The sequence below is a fragment of the Adiantum capillus-veneris genome, chromosome 4 (genome assembly GCF_014529385.1).
Source record: "Adiantum capillus-veneris isolate H3 chromosome 4, ASM1452938v2, whole genome shotgun sequence".
In the NCBI taxonomy this organism is placed as follows: domain Eukaryota; kingdom Viridiplantae; phylum Streptophyta; class Polypodiopsida; order Polypodiales; family Pteridaceae; genus Adiantum; species Adiantum capillus-veneris.
Window position 1 is genome coordinate 126,339,128 of NC_140934.1, and position 18,839 is coordinate 126,357,966.

General features: G+C 44.4%; 1 protein-coding gene across 2 annotated transcripts in view; it reads left to right on the forward strand.

Annotated features, from left to right (window-relative positions):
* Positions 1 to 339: 339 nt before the first annotated feature.
* LOC147459948 (uncharacterized) overlaps positions 340 to 18,839 on the forward strand; it is a 58,206-nt gene continuing 39,706 nt past the window's right edge. Inside the window, exon 1 of one of the 2 annotated variants that reach the window (XM_086511106.1) lies at positions 340 to 1,017. In XM_086511106.1, the coding sequence (XP_086367232.1) occupies positions 403 to 1,017 (615 nt within the window). In that variant the 5' untranslated portion in view covers positions 340 to 402. Of the gene's footprint in view, positions 1,051 to 18,839 lie in introns of both variants that reach the window. The other variant, XM_086511108.1, reaches the window with a different exon arrangement.

Genomic DNA, 18,839 nt, shown 5'->3' on the forward strand with positions numbered 1-18,839 from the left:
AGTTGCGCGCACGAGAGAGAGAGAGAGAGAGAGAGAGAGAGAGAGAGAGAGAGGAAATTATCCCAAGAGACCTTAAAGATCTATCCGATGAGGAGAGTCGAACTCAAGACCAGTTATTCAAGAGGAAAATGGTATAACCAATCTACCACACTTGGGTGATAGAAAGGTTATACCATTTTCCTATTCTTATTAGCGCGCGCAAACCCCCTGCCCCCCACCGCGCCCGAGAAGAAGAGGATTTTAACGTCGTAGGGGGGAGAGAGAGAGAGAGAGAGAGTTGCTTTGTCTCCTTGAGTCCCTTTCTAGAAGCTAGCTGTTATTTTGTCAAAAATAGATTACTTTTAAGGAAACTGTGTCGTAAGACGATTACCTTATCTCCACGCCATCCCGAATTGCTGCACGATGCAACCCCAGGAGTTTGAAGTCGAAGGAGAAGCTGGTAGCGATCTCGAGGGTACCTCCCCGCCCGTAAGCGCTAGGGTTAAGTTTTCCAAGAAGCAACAGCAGCAAAAGTCGGTAATGTCAAAGACCAAACAGAAAAAGCTGGCCCGAGAGGAGCAAGAAAGACTGCAAAAATTTATGGTAGTAAAAGCGTTTCATGCATTTTATGAAGTTCAGTATGGTGAGAGATGGTCCTCGCTACTGTGGGCTTTGCATGCAAAGCCTCGTGCCACTTGCCTGTCAAACAAGTTTGCGGATATGGCAGTTTTTGCAGACAGCATGGAAAGCATGACTAATCTGAGACGAATCCAGTTTGTCTCTGTGCCTCTTTATGACTGCGATAACAGATTTCCTCACCCTGAGAGAGATGATAAGAATGTATACACATGCTATTTGCTAGATGCAGCATTGGTTTTGGCCACCGAAGCTCTAGATTTATCTCCCGAGGACCGTGTTCTTGACCTTTGTGCTGCACCAGGTGGAAAGTCTGTTAGTATTCTACAACATCTACAGTTCCCCATGGGATCTCTCACTGCCAATGAGCTATCTGCTGATCGACGCCGAAGGCTTTGGAAGGTATGCAGAAAAAAGTGCTTCCAAATGTCATAGGTAATTCCAGACTTTCACTTACACAAATAAATCAATAAAGCCCTTTTCTGAGACAAACTTTAAGCCTATCATTTGTCTTCTTGATTCAATGAAAGATTAGTATCATAGCGGTTCTTGGCCTGCTTGGAACAAAGAAATGTGAAGGTTTCAAATGGTGTTAGAATAGTAATGGAACTGTTTATTTATGTGCTAAATTTGATATGAGCTTCAAGTTAAAATTTTGGATAATGCACCAAGTTTGAAGACAGAAAGTTAAACAGAAAACTTTCTTTACTTGAGCAAACTGTGAGTTCTTTGACTCTTAGGCAACTTTTAGAAGCCAAAGGATTTTCAATGGGAGCGAAGCTATGGGAGCAAAGGTTTTGTCAGTAGCAACTTTTAGAAGCCAAAGGATTCAACGGAAGCGAAGCTATAGGAGTGCATCAATACTCGGATTCGATCATTTATTATCCTCAACAACACACCGTCTATCTTTAGTCACATCCGATTGATGAAAGATGCGAAGCAAATTTGGGATTGACTTGCCCCATTATATGATCGAGTTTCTCCGATGCAATGTTGCATAAATTCACTGTATTGGTGGATCAAGATGTTATGTACAGTTCCATTAGTGTTTCAGTATGTACGTACTGTTTGTTTCTTCTTCACTTACAAAAATTCGAAGGCTTATGAGCCTTGGTTTTCTAGGGGTAGGTATAATATTTATAGGCCCCAAATTTGGTTACAGTGCTGGGCCTGTGGCTAGCCGTTGGCAATGCTGCAAATCATGTGATGTGTGGCTAACTCTAGCTGGCAACCATGTGGACCAATGCAAATGCAACTAGAAATCGGCTGCCTGCTCTCTCTCTCTCTCTCTCTCTCTCTCTCTCTCTCTCTCTCTCTCTCTCTCTCTGTGTGCGCGCGCGCGCCATGCTTTGATTCTTTCTATACAGATTCAATTGAATCTCATTCACATAGAAACGTTAATACTATCTATTCTATTCTCTTAATACACATAGTTGGCCTACAATGTTTTTGAATTGGACAAATTGAATAAAATTACCCCCCGCCTCTCTCTCTCTCTCTCACATCAAATCGGGCCAATCACGGAGAGTCTCTATCTTGGCCGGGTCCATTTGTACTCCTGCTGCTGACACAGTGTGTCCCAAAAAGTGTATCTCTGGTAGGAAAAATTCACTTTTCTTTGCATTAATCACTAACGTGTGATCTCGTAATGCCTGAAAGACTTGAAGCAGATGATCTCTGTGTTCTGCCTCATTCTTGGAGAAAACAATGATGTCGTCAAAGAAAGTGCCAACAAATAGCCTGTACTCTCGAAAAATCCCGTCCATCATCCGGTTAAATGTCGCAGGAGCATTGGTTAAGCCAAAAGGCATCACCAAAAACTCAAATAACCCAAAAGTCGTCCGAATAGTTGTCTTGTAGATATCTCCTGGCGCTATCCTGATCTGATGATATCCACTCTTCAAGTCAATCCTGCTAAAGCACGAGGATCCCTGTAACCTGTCGAGTATATCATCGATCCTAGGAATCGGAAATCTGTTCTTGATGGTGATTTCGTTGAGAGTGCTATGATCGATGCACATTCTCCAAGATCCGTCTTTCTTCAAAACCAACAACACTGGAGAGCAATACGGTGAAGTACTAGGCTGGACAAGACCCTTTTCCAAGAGGTCTTTCACTGGGTTCATAATCTTTTCATTCTGTACTCGGCTCACACGGTAAGGTGGCCGATTCGGTGACATGCTTCCAGGTATCATATCAATGGTTTGATCTTCAGGCCCTCCGAAAAGCAATCGGCATGAGTGTGGAGAAAAATCTTGGCGTTCTTTTGATCAGGTCAAAACATATTCAACCTTTATCCATCGTTCAGTTCTCTTCCAAAAGAATGAGTAAGAAACTGAAGTTCATCAAGTACAAGCTCTAAGCCCTTCATTTATCAAAGTCGCTTTCTCGGCCCTGTAGTCAACCACGGCGTAGTTCTTGTGGTACCAAGGGATCCTGAGTAGAACGTCACTCGCGTGCCCTGAACACCCTTGTCATTGCAAACGAAGTTTGCCAATGCTCGGTGTAATGGCAACATCCCATCCGGGTGCCAGTCGAACTACCTCTGCTTGTGGCATCAGTCTGTCGGGCGTAATTCCAAATCGAGCCGCCAATTCCAAGTGAAAAGAAGTTGGCCTTGGCTCCTTCAAAAGAGCTTCCCGATCCTTCACTTTGTCCCAAAAGCGGCAAAGTTTGTACTTTCATTCATTAGATTCGGTGCAGGTCCCATGCCATGAGGTACCAGTTCTGCTTTTTTCTATCTGCCTTTTCTGCCACATTCCTCAGCTGCTCTCGAACTCTCAGACCTGTCGTTGTCTTTATCATTCTGTTCTTTCTGTGCCTTTTTAGGACACTTCGCGGAGATATGTCCATGTTCCTCGCATCCAAAGCACTTCCCCTCTCTGATGAAGCGAGCTCTCTCCTCGGGAGTAAGCTTGGGTCGTGCATCCTTTTTCTCTAGGTTGCTCTTTTTCTTTCTACTTTCATTCCCAGAAGTCTGTTCGGCTCGTTGTGTCATGGCCTCATCTGCGGGGTAGGTCAGACTGCCAGAGTGAATGGCAAAGCCCCACTTCGCATGACTCATCAACTCTTGAATAGAAGCTGACTTCTATTCCAAGCAATGATCTCGGATCTCTGTAGGTAGACCCAAGGTAAACCGCTCAATCTGTTCTCTGAACGAGATCTTCTTGAATGAAGAAGCGGGTAGAAAAGAGCTCCAGAATCTTTCACAATAAGCATTGATTGTGTCTTTCTTGGTCATCCGAAGATGGTTCCAAGCAGCTCGTATATCTCGTTCATATTCTTGCGTCAACCAAGAAGAAATAAAAAGGTTCTTAAATTTCATCCATTTAACTGGCGCAGTCTTGTTTAAAAGAAGCGTGGACCACCAAGTACGAGCATTCCCCTTAAGGTAAGAGGTAGCTCTCCGAATCTTGGAGTGCTTTGAATAGCGTCCTCCCGCGAAAGTGATGTCAAACTGCTGTATAAAAGACAGCCTTCGAAGCATCTGAGTATCCTGAAAAGTATCAAACTTGATCGAGTGGCCACCTTCCTTAAACTCTCGGACTTTCTTGCTTTTATCTTCGAGAAAGTCATACTGGTTAGCTTTGTAAAAATTCTTCTTGCTCGCATAAAAGTTTCCATCATCAGAATCTGAGCTGTCTGTAGACGAGTCCTCAGTAGAACTGTCAGTCTCTGGGCGAGATGTAGCCTTCTTTGCCTATTTCTTGCCCTTTCCGAAGCTTTGTTTCTTGCTTCGCTTTTACCTTTTCTGTCTTCTTCGCTCGAATCCAAGGAGCTAGAAGAACTATCAGAAGAAGAAGAAGAAGAAGAACTGGGTACTCCTTCAAATCGAACACGCTTCTTCTGTTTCTTTGCCTTTTCAAAAGTCGACTGACGACCCAAATAACCTGGAAAGTCAGTGCTTTTCTTCTGCTTTTTGCCTTGCTTTTTGGCTTTCTTTTGCGTGTCAAAATGCTAAGCAATCCGTGCATCAACCACGTTCTCCAGTTCCTTCTCTGTATATTTTCTTGGAGGCAGAAGGTTTCTTGAGAGCGGGTTTCGGGAGTGGGGTTGTGGTTCTTTGCTACTCCATCTGTACCTCTTCCAAAGAGGTCTGGTTCATATATTTTGCCATCTTCGGGTCCTTGGCAAAATTGAGCATCATCTTTGTTGCATCGCCAATCAATTGACGACGTTCCATCTCTCTTTGCTCCGCCTGAGTAGGCTGAGGCGGGCCATACTCTCTGTCTGAATCTTCGTTGTGATCCCAGCCCGCATCTCCAGATGCAGAGGGAGTCGACTGATCATTGCCTAAAGCCATAGGTGTCGCGGAAAAAAAATTTCGGGGATCGGATTTCCCGTAGAAGAGAAATCGGCCGTGCTCTGATACCACTGTAACAGATTTGGACACTCCAAGTCAAGAATCAACCGCCACAGCACCAAATAACCACTTCAAAACAATTCACAGATCACAATAGATTTGCACTGGCCCGGCGGAGTTCCGTGCCTAGAGATATTGGCCCCAAAGATTGGCGCCCCTTTCGGTATTTCTTTTTATATTAATCAAATCAAAGTACAAGAGAGCGGTTAGGGTTTCACTCTCAGACTTTGCGTCCAGATACCCTGAGAAGTGAGGCCCTCACCACTAATTTAAAGATTACTAGGGATGCCCAAAAGCAGAGCCTCAAAAGCTTTTAGAATAAAAAGCATCAGTTCTCTTTCTCTCTTAGAGAGTCTTTTCTCCGCGACGCTCATCATTTTCAAAAAAAAAAAAAAAAAAAAAAAAAAAGCCTCCGCGATTTCCGGAAATCAGGGTTTCTGGCAGAAATTAGGGTTTGCAAGAATTTTAGGGTTTCTGGCAGAAATTAGGGTTTTTGCTGTCCGCCACGTCATCACTTTGTGACAATTTGTGACATACCCCCCTCTTGAAAGCATTGTAATCGCCCTCGATTACGCCTGCAAAACTAACAGAGGCCATAAATTGTCTTATCAGACACAGATTGTGTCACGCGGACGTGGCAACTGCTAACTTTAGTTGTTGGTTTCTTTCCAATGGGTTTTATTTTATTTTTGAGACCCTTTTTTTGAAGTAGCAAACGGTCGGACATTGTATGGCCAATGTGAACGGTAGTTTCACCTGCAAATGGGTAGTGGTCGGCACTGGAATTTGTATAGTAAGAGGATGTCTAGGCTCAGAGCAAGATCATATAGGTCCCCTTGTCGTACTTAGCAAGTTGGTGTATACTAGGAAGTGAACTCAATAAAGGCATAAAGTCAAGGTGGAACTACCAACAGAAAATATCCGACAGTTGGGCCACATTGCATTTTTGGATGCGGTCCCAATGAGGATAGATGGTCAGATGACCATAGGAAGCCCAACGGAATCATTTCCTAAAATTTAGGGAACTGCTATTTTGGGCCACGAAATGTGTTCGCGTCATTACCTCCGGTATGACTAGGGGAACACTTTACAACTTTGCCGCGAAGTCAACTGGGCGACCAGTCGGGAGATTTTTAGGCGGCAACCCCGAAACGGGCAAAAGCTTGTAAATGCACCAAGTGGCAATTTTTTAGGAACTTGCCTCATGCAGAAAAAATGGCGCTGATTTTTTTTTGGGAACTTGCCTTATGCAGAAAAAAGGGCGCTGATTTTTAAGCTGGGAGGAGACTTCATTTGGGTTTTGTCACAGGTTAAGAGCTATGGAATGCTTTCTTTCCCTCCCATGTACAGTGTGGTGCTAGGAGTGATGCCCTGCACGCTACACACTGCTCTCTCTCCCCCCTACGTGCAGTTATGTGATGCCCCACAAGAGGACTCTTCATTTGACTGATATACAACTGTGTGGGTTCATACTTTTGTGCTGAGGCAAGAGCGTCCTTGAGCAGGAACAGGGGTAGCTAGCTGCTACTCCAAAGCAGGCACCGGTGAGGGTCATTGTCACAAAAATACGGAAGCGAAAATTGATTGTTAAATGCAATTTATATACTCAAGAGACTTTGGAGAGAAAGAGAGAAAGCTTGACACATCATTGGGGACCAGAAGATGGGCTGGTCCCCCCCCCATAAAGAGAATATCTTTATTACTAAGGGAGAATTCTTTACAAGCACAGGAACGGGGCGAAAGCCTGTCCTCTATTCTTTCTTGTCCTTCTTCTTCTTCTGACTGAGAGAGTAGAAGAACTGCTCTCCTGACTACTAAGAGGATCTTTCCTTTTTTGTGAGATTTTGGGAAGCTCTCGTAGATGAGAGTCTATCTACCACAAAACTCATCGGAAGCCCTAAAAAACGAGAGTCTATCTTCCGCTAACTATGTCTCTTCGGACATAATCATTCCTGCAGTCAACCCAGGAAGGAAACATGCAAAACACACGCACACACGCTTGCTGTAATTTTCTGCACATAACCAGAAATTGTTACCTGAGCGCGTTCCAATGCCGAAACGGAGGTCCTTTTCGCGACGGAAACGCTCCAAACTTTGTGTGTGTGTATAGTAGGTAGAGAGGAATAGTTTCCTACTAAAGCTTTGCTGAAATTCACCCTAATACAGGTGATTAGGGGCTGAAAACAGAGAATTTGCAGCAGTTAGTAGAGAGAGAAAAAGAGTTTTCTACTGCTTTATGCGATGAAACTTCTCCCACAGTTGTCTTTGACCATGAGAGGCCTTGTTCTAGGTGACGGGTGCACAGAGGCTCCACATACACCACAAGGTGCTGCTCTCAAGCTTCAATGGAGAGCTTCACTGCGTAGAGGACGTTCAACTTAGGGGGGGTAGTGCACTGCCAACCTGGCAAGAGGGGGAGGGGCTGCTCTCTTATAGCCTCCCAGAAGAGGGGGCGCTAGCATGAAGAGAGGGAGTGAGGGAGAGAGAGAGAGATTGTATGGGAAAGTGTGCCAAGTGGCACACTTACTTTAAAAATTTTAAACCATTCAACTTTTGACTTTAAAAATCCTATGTTAGTTAATGAAATGTGCAATTAAGTGCACAACTGCATACATAGATGTAATATATGGAAACTTTATCTGCTCCCAAGCGCATTGCCGTACCAGCAATGCTCTGGCATTACCTGTTCGCACTTGTCCGGCCATTTGGTCCAGCGCAAATCATTTAAGAATACTTTTAACTAACTTATCCTAAGGCCGTAAAATAATCAGGCCTTAGGGTTATTATTCTAAGGACCCCATCTCATTCCTTTGCTTGCACTAGCGCGCGTAATTTTTTGAGCCTGAAATCTGAGGCTGCTATCTACCCCTTCATTGAAGACCCGATTTCCCAATCGCTAGGGCTTCAGGGTATTTTTTGCTAGGGTCTCCCTGAGGTGCACTGGCCCAAACTTGGGCGCACCTGAGGCCCCAAAACTTCTAAATCTATTCTGATGTGCACACAACTAATTAGATAATTCTTTTCTCGTAAATAAATTAAATTTTTACGAATTCTGACTTAGTTACTGTTAGGTGCAGCGGAATGAATGTTGTATTTTCTCAAGATTAGTGATCTTTATTGCTCAAGGTTCCTTTTAGTTCTTTAGGGAAAGAGAGAGCTTTTCGTCTTGTAGAGTGCTATGATCATGAACAAAGTGAGTGGATATTGTGCGTGCAAGTGAATGAGACTAAGAGAAGGAGAGAGAAGAGATACGACACCGAGAGGTTGTAAAGCCCTCCTCCGAAGGCCCCACTCTCGTTGGCGAGAGTGGTCTACTTTGATTGCACAAAGGTGTACAATGCGTATGCAATGGACTGATGCAATTTGGACTATGCCGATGACGACGACGGTGAGATGGCTGAAAATCTTCTAATCGCTGAATTCGGAGACTGTTTCGGTGGCTGAAAATGACTGTTTTGGGCTGTGTTTTTAGGCTAAACTTGGGGGGACTTTTGCAACCAACCTGGGGCTGATCTGTTGCTATTCCATAGGCTGAAAATCTGCGTTTCTGACTGCTGCAGATCTGCGTTTTAGGGATGATAACTGAGGTTCTTCATGGCTGAAAACTGATGATCTTTACGGGGTTGAATCTGCTACTTTTTCTATTGCTGAAATCCAAAACGCTAGAGACTGAGGTTGGCTAAAAACGCTAGCTGATCTTGCATTTCCAAAAACGTTGGGCATATGAAAAACGACAGGCATGTGATGGTCTTTCCGATGACGATCTGATGCAAAAACGCCAAGGGCTTGGCTTTCCGGCGATGAATGCTGTTGAAAGCGCTAGGGATAGGAATCTGCTGCTTGGAGAAAACGCCAAGGCTTGGGATCTTGCTTGGAGGAAATCCACCAAGGTTCTGTTCAGAAGTTGCCTGTTGAGCAAGGTGCTCCTGCTGCCTCTTCTGCCATTTAGTGCTAACTTGGGTTTGCTTATATATTAACTTAGCAAAATTGCCCTACCTACTTTTGTTGGAAAGTCACTTAAAAATAATAAGTGAAAATAGGAAAATAGGATAAATGCACTGGAAAATTTCCCTAATTGCTTCTAATGGATTCTGATGGGAATTCCGATGATCATGCTGTGTGCAACCGGAGGATATGCATCTATGCTAAGTGACTGGGCATGCACGGTCTAAGAATAGACTCACAAAAGGGCCAGATCACTGCCAATCTAACTTGATCGGACTGATTGAACCCTGCTGTGGTGTAGCTTGTCCACGGACACATAGGGTTGGGATGTGTCACGTGACAGTTACATCCCTCTTGGTTCTAAACAGTTGACCTCAACTGTAGAGCGTGAACATAACTGTGCAAGATGTCTGGGTAGTTCTTAAGATCGGACTCAGTCATCCACTTTGCATCGAAAGGAGTGTAATTCTTAAACTTGACTAAATACTTTCGATGTAGACTCTCCGACTTGAGTTGTCTCTTTGAGTGGTGTATTATCTGTTCAGGTTGAAGGATTTTCTCAGTCTCTTCGACTTCTGGAGGATCTTCTTGTATTGGCGCTGTGAGCGGGATGAAAACACACACAGCGCCTCTATAACGACCCGACACACACTCTTGGGAAGATACACACACACACTAGGGGGCACCACTCGGCTTACGCAACACACCTGGCCGAGACAGGAAACACACCTATGGAGTGAGAGGAGAGAGACTATCCACTTGTCCACTCCACACAGAGACACACACACACACACACCCCAAAAACTCAGCTCAAAAGAGGAGAATTTCTGATGTTTAGATACAATTGAGCTTGGGCCAACACCAATGGGGCAAATAGCTCACACAATATGGGTAAAATAAGCCAGATACAATCACAAACTAGAGCAGAAACTTCGCTCATAGGAGAAACTTACACAGCAAAAACAGCAGAAAAAGAGTGAGGAATTTGGCAAAATGGACAGCGCCATCGCGTCCGGAATGGCCCAAAACCCCAGTCTACAATGTCAAAGTGCTCAAATCGGATCTCGGATGAGCAGTTTACGGCCAAAACAGGCTCCAAAAACCCCAAAAACACACCTGCGGCTGTTCCTCCTCTCTTCTCCACGTTTTTTCTGGTCTTCTCTCTGTTTTTTCAGTTCCCACACTTAGCTTTATTACTTGGGCACCCTTGGCCTTTTAGATGACCTCAAACGGACCCTGAATTGGCCAAAAACTGACCTCGCAGTGCATAGTTGTCACCTTGCTGCATCCATGCGCACACCTGGCACTCATTTCTTTTCAATAATGCGTCTCGCAACCACGTAAAGTGGCCCCAAAAAGTGGTCCTAATGATGACCTTGCTGCATAACTCTCACAAGAAAACACCACTTTGTGTCCGTATTCATCCACGTGCAAATATTGACCTCGTTCGCCCTCCTGACGCCACTAGATGCCATCTGACGCACCTGCTTACCTCGTGTCGTCGGCCCACGGATAGCTTCCTCGAGAAGTTTTACGCGCTATAAACTCCTCATTATTGTAGAAAAAACATACTGGTACTGGTAATAGTGAAAATCGATGCACTATGTCCATGCTGTCCTACTTGTACACATGTGGGCCCCACGTAACCACCTGGCTCTGAAAAATGGGCAATTCTTTATTTGATGCACCATGCATGTATATGTACATATGCGCAATCCCTTGCTCCAAAAAACTCCTGACATAATTTGCCCACGCCCTAGCCTGCTAGATCATTCATGATCAGCAGCAGCAAAAAGAGATATGAGACTCGCCGCATCACAGGTCTCCTCATCCCTCACCAACACTCCTTGATCCACATACAGCTCATCCTGCTCGACTATCATCAACCTGGCATGATACAATTTAAGACGCAATCCATTTACCCTTGACTTATGTAGAAACCCATCCAGGTTAGCCAACTGATATGTACCATTCGGGAAACACTCCACTACCTTGAAAGGGCCTTCCCACTTAATTTGAAACTTCTTTTGGAAGGTGTTATCCAGCTTACTGTTGTAGCGCAAAACCAAGTCATGTTTCTTGATACCCTTACTTTTGACCTTTTCATTTATCTTTGCCAAAGCCTTATCCTGCATCTGCCCATAATGCTCCAATGCGCTCATCCTATCCAACTGGACCTCTTGTAACTGCAAGAGCCTCTCTTTGAATGCATCACTAGGCGGCCCAAGCAACTTCTCTAACATCTTGACCGCAGGCAACTCTACCTCCACAGGCAATAGTGCTTCCTTTCCGTACACCAAATGAAATGGAGTAAACCCTGTACTTGTCTTCACCGAAGTACGGTAAGCCCATAATGCACTAGGCAATTCCAAATCCCAATTCTTTCCTTGGTGCTCTGTCACTTTAGAAAGAATTTGTACCAACTCACCATTGAATCTTTCATTTAAGCCATTACACTGCGGGTAATAAGGAGTGGTATGCTGGTGCCTAATCTTCATCTTTGTGCATAAGAAGTCTAGCAGTTTAGCTCTAAATCCTGGCCCCTTATCTGAAAGTAGCTCTAATGGCACCCCAAACTTGCAACATATTTCATCATACACAAATTTGCCACATCTTTTGCAGTGATCTGTTTTACTGCTATAGCCTCTGTCCATCTAGAAAGATAGTCCACTGCCGTCAAGATATAGCTTTTGCCCCTGCTTGTGATAGGTAACGGGCCTATTGCATCAATCCCCCACTTTTCAAACACATCAAACGCCATAATGGTTTTTCGTAGCTCTGGCTTCAACACTCTCTTCCCAAATGCTTGACACCTATTGCAAGACCTACACCAATGGTGAACATCCTTGTGCAAACTAGGCCATACATACCCCTTTTGCAAAATCTTATGTAAGGTGATCTTTAGAGCAAAATGGCCACCACATGCGCCTTCATGATTCTCTTCCAACACTCTGTAAAGCTCCTCTCGCCAAGGTACACGTCTCAACACGAGATCAGCCCCTTTCATGTATAAGACATCACCAGTCAATTTGTACCTATATGCTCTACACACAAAGCCATACTTCTTAGACTTCTGAATCTCCTTTGGAATGATTCCTGTTAGCAAAAACTCCTCTTCTTGAGCCAAACTTTCCCGACCATGGTAAAGAGGTAAGTTGGTCCTCAACACAAATAGCTCCCCAATCATGCCTTGAGCTGCTTCATGTGCCTCCCCATTTAGAGCACGTTCAATGTGTCTGATGCTCCATGCTTCAAACTTTTTTAACAGGCCTTTAATTCTGAAACACATTTCCTTCAATGAGCCATTCTTGCTCTTCCACACACCCAGCACTTGCTTCACCACTAACAAGGCATCACCTTTTATGCTCAACCTTCGAACCCCATGCTTTAAACAAATGTGTAATCCGGCTTCCAGAGTAGCATATTCAGCCTCATTGTTACTATGAGCATCCAATTTGAACCCTCTCTTGCATACTAGCTTCCCCTCTGGATGATAAAGTGCTATACCCCCTAAAGCTGCATCATGGCTCTTTCTGTATGAACCATCAAAGAACAACACATGTGCATTGCTGATCTGTGACACTTCTTCAACTACCTTTCTCACCACCTCTTCCTTAACAATAAGGGGATTCTCCTTGTAGGTCAACAAATCAGCTAGGGTAGCCCTTGTACTATCTTCCACTAGAAAAGAGAACTCAAACTCTTGCAGCTCAATTACCCATTTCTTCACCACATTTGACATGTTAGTACCATTAATTAACTGTGGCAAAAAGGCATAACTCGTCAAGAAAACAAAAGGCCGTGGTAGCAAGTAATGACGAAATCGTCGACAAGCAAATATTACACTGGCCATCACTAGCTCTACTTCCGAGAACTTTCTCCCCGCTACCAACTTCATTCGGCTTGCACAATACACTGGCCTCATATAATGGCTGCCCTTCCCCTTTTGCAATAGCATGGCTCCAATGGCATCATCCCCTACTGATGGATTTACATAAAACACTTTCTCCCAATGAGGAGCCTGCATGGCTGACAACCCCCCTAACACCTCTTTCACCTCTTGAAACACTTCTTCACACTTGTCATCCCATTGCAATGGATCATGCTTTGCCACTTGTTGTAATGGATAAAGAATCTGAGAAGACAATGGAATAAACCTTGCCATGTACTTCACTTTGTGTATAAAGGTTGCCAATTGCTTCGTACTCGTAGGTGATGGAAGAAGAATAATAGACTTAACCTTGTCTGGATCAGCCTCAATGCCATTTTCTGGCTCCAATGGCATCATCCCCTACTGATGGATTTACATAAAACACTTTCTCCCAATGAGGAGCCTGCATGGCTGACAACCCCCCTAACACCTCTTTCACCTCTTGAAACACTTCTTCACACTTGTCATCCCATTGCAATGGATCATGCTTTGCCACTTGTTGTAATGGATAAAGAATCTGAGAAGACAATGGAATAAACCTTGCCATGTACTTCACTTTGTGTATAAAGGTTGCCAATTGCTTCGTACTCGTAGGTGATGGAAGAAGAATAATAGACTTAACCTTGTCTGGATCAGCCTCAATGCCATTTTCTGACACCATGTGGCCCAATAACTTCACCCTTGGCTGTGCTAGATGACATTTCTTTGGATTTAGTTGTCCTCCACATTCATCATATCGAGCCAATACCATCTGCAGCTTCTCATGGTGTTCAGCCTTACTGCTATAAACACAGAAGTCATCCATAAAAGCTTTAACACAACTACAATGAATGGTTCCAACACCCAATTCGCTCTCGCTTGATAGAAGGAAGGTCCATTTGACAACCCAAATGGCAATACTGTGTAGCAATAGCAGCCCCACGACGTAATAAAAGTGGTCTTTGTGTGGTCTTTAAGAGCAATCTTCAATTGAAAATAGCATGAAAAACCATCACACACACTGTACCTCTCATAACCTGCCACTGAATCCAAGATCTGATCGATGAATGGAAGAGGATATGGGTTCTTCTTAGTGGCTGCGTTTAAGGGCTTAAAATCTACACAAATCCTCCACTTCCCATCCTTCTTTGGACTGACTACTACTGGACTCACCCATTCTGTGGTCTCCACAGGGACTATGAACCCTGCCTTCAACAACTTGTCCACCTCTTCTCGCAAGGCTTCCATTTGCTCTTGACCCATCCTTCTTAGCCTTTGCCGCACTGGCTTAGCATCTTCTTTCAGTTCTATATGCATCTCTTCGCCCTTGAACCCTCTGATCTCTTCATATGAAGTAATGAACAAATCAGGAAAACTAGCCAGCATGTGCAAATATATATCCTTCTCCATAGCTGAGAGGTCTCCACTGATCATTTGTGTCATCAATTCCTGCTTCTTTGACAACTCAACCTTGGTTTGCATCAACCCTTCAATCACTTCATAAGGCCCTTCACTTTCATCTTCAACCTCATTCGCAAATGCAACTAAACCAAACTCCTGTATTTCTTTGTCCATCAAAAGAAATGCAACATCAGCATCCTCATCACTGCTGGTAGTGCTATCACTGTCCTCATCTGTCACCGTGGAAGTGTCTTCATCACTAGACTCATCCTCATCTTCATAAAGCTCCTCTAATCGTTTCCTTGTGTCCATATTATAAAGCTTCTTGGTACCTGTCTTTCCATAGAGGCTAATCGTACCATGTCGCCAATCTTGAACAGCTCCCACTGCACGTAACCATGGTCTGCCCAGTATAATAGGATATGCTCCCAACCCTGTTGGCATCACATGAAAATCAACCACTGCTTTTGCATCATATGCCTCCACTTCTAAGCTCTTTACAACACCCAAGCATTTTACTTTTTGATGGTTTGCCAATTTGATCCGAAAACCTGACACCCCAGCCACTGTGAGACCGGTGTCAGCCACTGTGAGACCCATTTTCTCAACGTATGAGTGTGTTATGACACATATTTTGGCTCCGCCATCCACATAACCTTGTCCCAAATTTTTCCTTTTATGCCACACATCTACTATTGGACAAATGTCTGGTAGCTCATCCATTGCCAACACCTTTACTGAACCTCTCTCTGGCTCTTTCTCCATTGGGTTAACCATACTCTTCCACTGTCGCTTTAGCTTAGGCACCATCTCTATAAGCTGCCCAAAAGTAACATCTGCCTTCCTGCTCGTCAGATCCTCTTTCAAGTCGTAGCTTAATTGCCCATCCCCTAATGGAAAATCTGAAACATGAAACTTTCGACGAGCTCTCCTTTTCCTCTTGGCCTTGACATCCTCGCCTTCATGGCTCTTTCCTTTCTTCTTACTAGGACCTGGGGCACTTCTTCCTTTCTTATCCTCTGTGGTCCTCTTCCCAATAGGCATCACTAATGTATCCTCTAGCTTTGATGCCTTCTCCAAGGTGACTACACTTAGCACTTTTGTCTTTCCCTTTTCCTCTTGGGTCAGTCCACTGGTTCCTTCGTCTCCCTTAATTTCGATGCCATAATCATTTGACCTAGTTAGCACCTGTCTTGGCAATGGATACATGTCTCCCCCCATCCTTGGTGGCTTATCACATTGCGGGCTGATGTGACGCAACTCTCCACCATTATAACATGTGGGCGTCTGCCTCCAAAACCTACCATTGCTTTGTCCAACACCATTCCTAGGCCTTTCTTCACCTCCTGGCTGATTTGCAAACCTCCCTCGACCTCGATTATTTTCCACTTGACCTAGCATGTTTAGGCTGAGATTCTTCATCAAATCTACCATTTGCCTCATGTCTTGCCTTAGCCCATCATCTTGCACCGATGTAGTGACCACTGCTGGCATAACCTGAGTAGTAAGAGGAACCACTGGTTCATGATGAACCCCTGACATGCGACCTTGTAAAGACTCTATAGGATGAAATTCAGACCTCATTGGCAAAGACTCCACCCCTAACTGGCTCATTTTCCTCAACTTCCACTCTTTGTTCCTTGCTACCTCTAGTGCATCTTCATATGTCCTAGGCTTCTTTAGCTCCACTCTCCAACGTATATTCTCCCAAAGACCAGCCAAGAACCTGTCCTTCTTCATCATGTCAGGCGGGGGTACCTGTGGTGCTAAGGCCTTGCACATTCGCTCCCATGCCAATGAAAACTTACGTATGTACGCATCTACTGGCTCACCTTCCTTTTGCACCAAACCTTGTACTTCTGCCACACTTTGTCAGGATCTTCTATCTTCACAAACTCCACTTGCAATCTATGCCTTAGATTGTCCCAACTCAATCTTACAGGTGGATCCGCTGCACGCAACTCCTCTTCAAATGCCTTGGACCAAACTCGTGCATCACTCTTCAAACAAATTTGGAGAAGGCGTAACATTTGCGTAGGGTCATGAATCTGGTTGCTAATGCAGGCAACCTCAATCTTTTCCAAAAATTCTTCCACATCTTCATCACTTCTTCCATGAAACTCCGGATAAGAGAAAGCCATGGCTACCCAAATTATGATGCTTTGAGAACCCCTTCGAACACACGTGCAAGAACCCAAAACTTTTCACTACCCAATCCCCAGAAACTTCAATGGAGCTCAGCTTTAGATAAGGACAAACACATGCACATCAAATGAGTTTTCATAGTTAATCATCGGAATGACAACAGGCAAAGGACATTCCAGGATCTCTCTCAATCTTCTTGGCCCAAACATAAAGACTATGCGCTGCTGGAAAAAGATCTTCCTGGACACATGAACATTAATCTGAATTCTTTGAGTTAAATGAAAAGGAGTGAACTGAGGGCCATTTTGATCATCCATTAAAGCCAACCATGAAGCTCCCAAGAAGGCACACCTGACTTAACCTCTGATTTTGCCAAAATTTCAGCAGCATAACAGCATAAATGGCTCAAAAGACCAAGAAACAAACCATCATAACTTGGAAAAATTTTGACAGAGTTTCCCCAGAAGTAGAGCAGTAGGAACCCAAAATATAGACTGTATATGTATGCATAAACTGCCAACACTAGAACTCGAGCATCAAGTAGGACTCACTAGTACATAGCCTATGGCGAGGTCACGAAAAGGGTGCTCCAGCTACCTGTATCACCGAAAGGATCTCCACATTTGAGAATCCCCCAGCTCAATAAAACCTCATGCTATCGACCCTCACACGAAGGCGAATGCAAATCGCGTATAGTCAAGTCTCAGAAATGACTATCTTCCAGACCAAGTCTCAGAAATGGTTGGGACTGCCAAATAAAACCAAATATGGCTCCACAAAGGCGTACAATGGCAGTTTCCACAAGTAACGTACAATCGAGCAGACAATGCGCTCAAACAGGCGCCAAATGATGCATACCCATACCCACAACAACTGCAAGTGACACCAATGCTAGTATATCACTGTACTCCAGCTACCTGTACCTGTGTGAATCACCTGTACCTGTACCTAACCTGTAACCTGTAATCCCGAAGCTCAAAGCTTGAAGCTCGAAGCAGAAGGTACTCGAAGAAGATCCTCAGTGGGGGCACCAAAAGAATGTGAGCGGGATGAAAACACACACAACGTCTCTATAACGACCCGACACACACTCTTGGGAAGATACACACACACACTAGGGGGCACCACTCGGCTTACACAACACACCTGGCCGAGACAGGAAACACACCTATGGAGTGAGAGGAGAGAGACTATCCACTTGCCCACTCCACACAGAGACACACACACACACCCCCCCCAAAAACTCATCTCAAAAGAGGAGAATTTCTGATGTTTAGATACAATTGAGCTTGGGCCAACACCAATGGGGTAAATAGCTCACACAATATGGGTAAAATAAGCCAGATACAATCACAAACTAGAGCAGAAATTTCGCTCATAGGAGAAACTTACACAGCAAAAACAACAGAAAAAGAGTGAGGAATTTGGCAAAATGGACAGCGCCATCGCGTCCGGAACGGCCCAAAACCCCAGTCTACAATGTCAAAGTGCTCAAATCCGACCTCGGATGAGCAGTTTACGGCCAAAACAGGCTCCAAAAACCCCAAAAACACACCTGCGGCTGTTCCTCCTCTCTTCTCCACGTTTTTTCTGGTCTTCTCTCTGTTTTTTCAGTTCCCACACTTAGCTTTATTACTTGGGCACCCTTGGCCTTTTAGATGACCTCAAACGGACCCTGAATTGGCCAAAAACTGACCTCGCAGTGCATAGTTGTCACCTTGCTGCATCCATGCGCACACCTGGCACTCATTTCTTTTCAATAATGCGTCTCGCAACCACGTGAAGTGGCCCCAAAAAGTGGTCCTAATGATGACCTTTCTACACAACTCTCACAAGAAAACACCACTTTGTGTCCGTATTCATCCACGTGCAAATATTGACCTCGTTCGCCCTCCTGACGCCACTAGATGCCATCTGACGCACCTGCTTACCTCGTGTCGTCGGCCTGCGGATAGCTTCCTCGAGAAGTTTTACGCGCTATAAACTCCTCATTATTGTAGAAAAAACATACTGGTACTGGTAATAATGAAAATTGATGCACTATGTACATGCTGTCCTACCTGTACACATGTGGGCCCCACGTAACCACCTGGCTCTGAAAAATGGGCAATTCTTTATTTGATGCACCATGCATGTATATGTACATGTGCGCAATCCCTTGCTCCAAAAAACTCGTGACAGCGCCACTGGAGGAGGTCCAACATATGGTCGGAGGAGACTGACATGAAAAGCATTATGGATGCGCCAGTGAGAAGGCAAATCCAATCTGAAAGTTATGTCATTGACTTTATCTGTAATTTTGAAAGGGCCGTAAAATCTATGGGAAAGTTTGACAACTTTCCCTTTTCCGACCCGCTTTTTGAATCTAGCTTTCTCAAACCGAAGCAGGTTATATTGTCCTTTTTCTAGATTGAGATTCCTTCTGTGCTTGTCTGCTTTTCTCTTCTGTTGCTCTTGAGT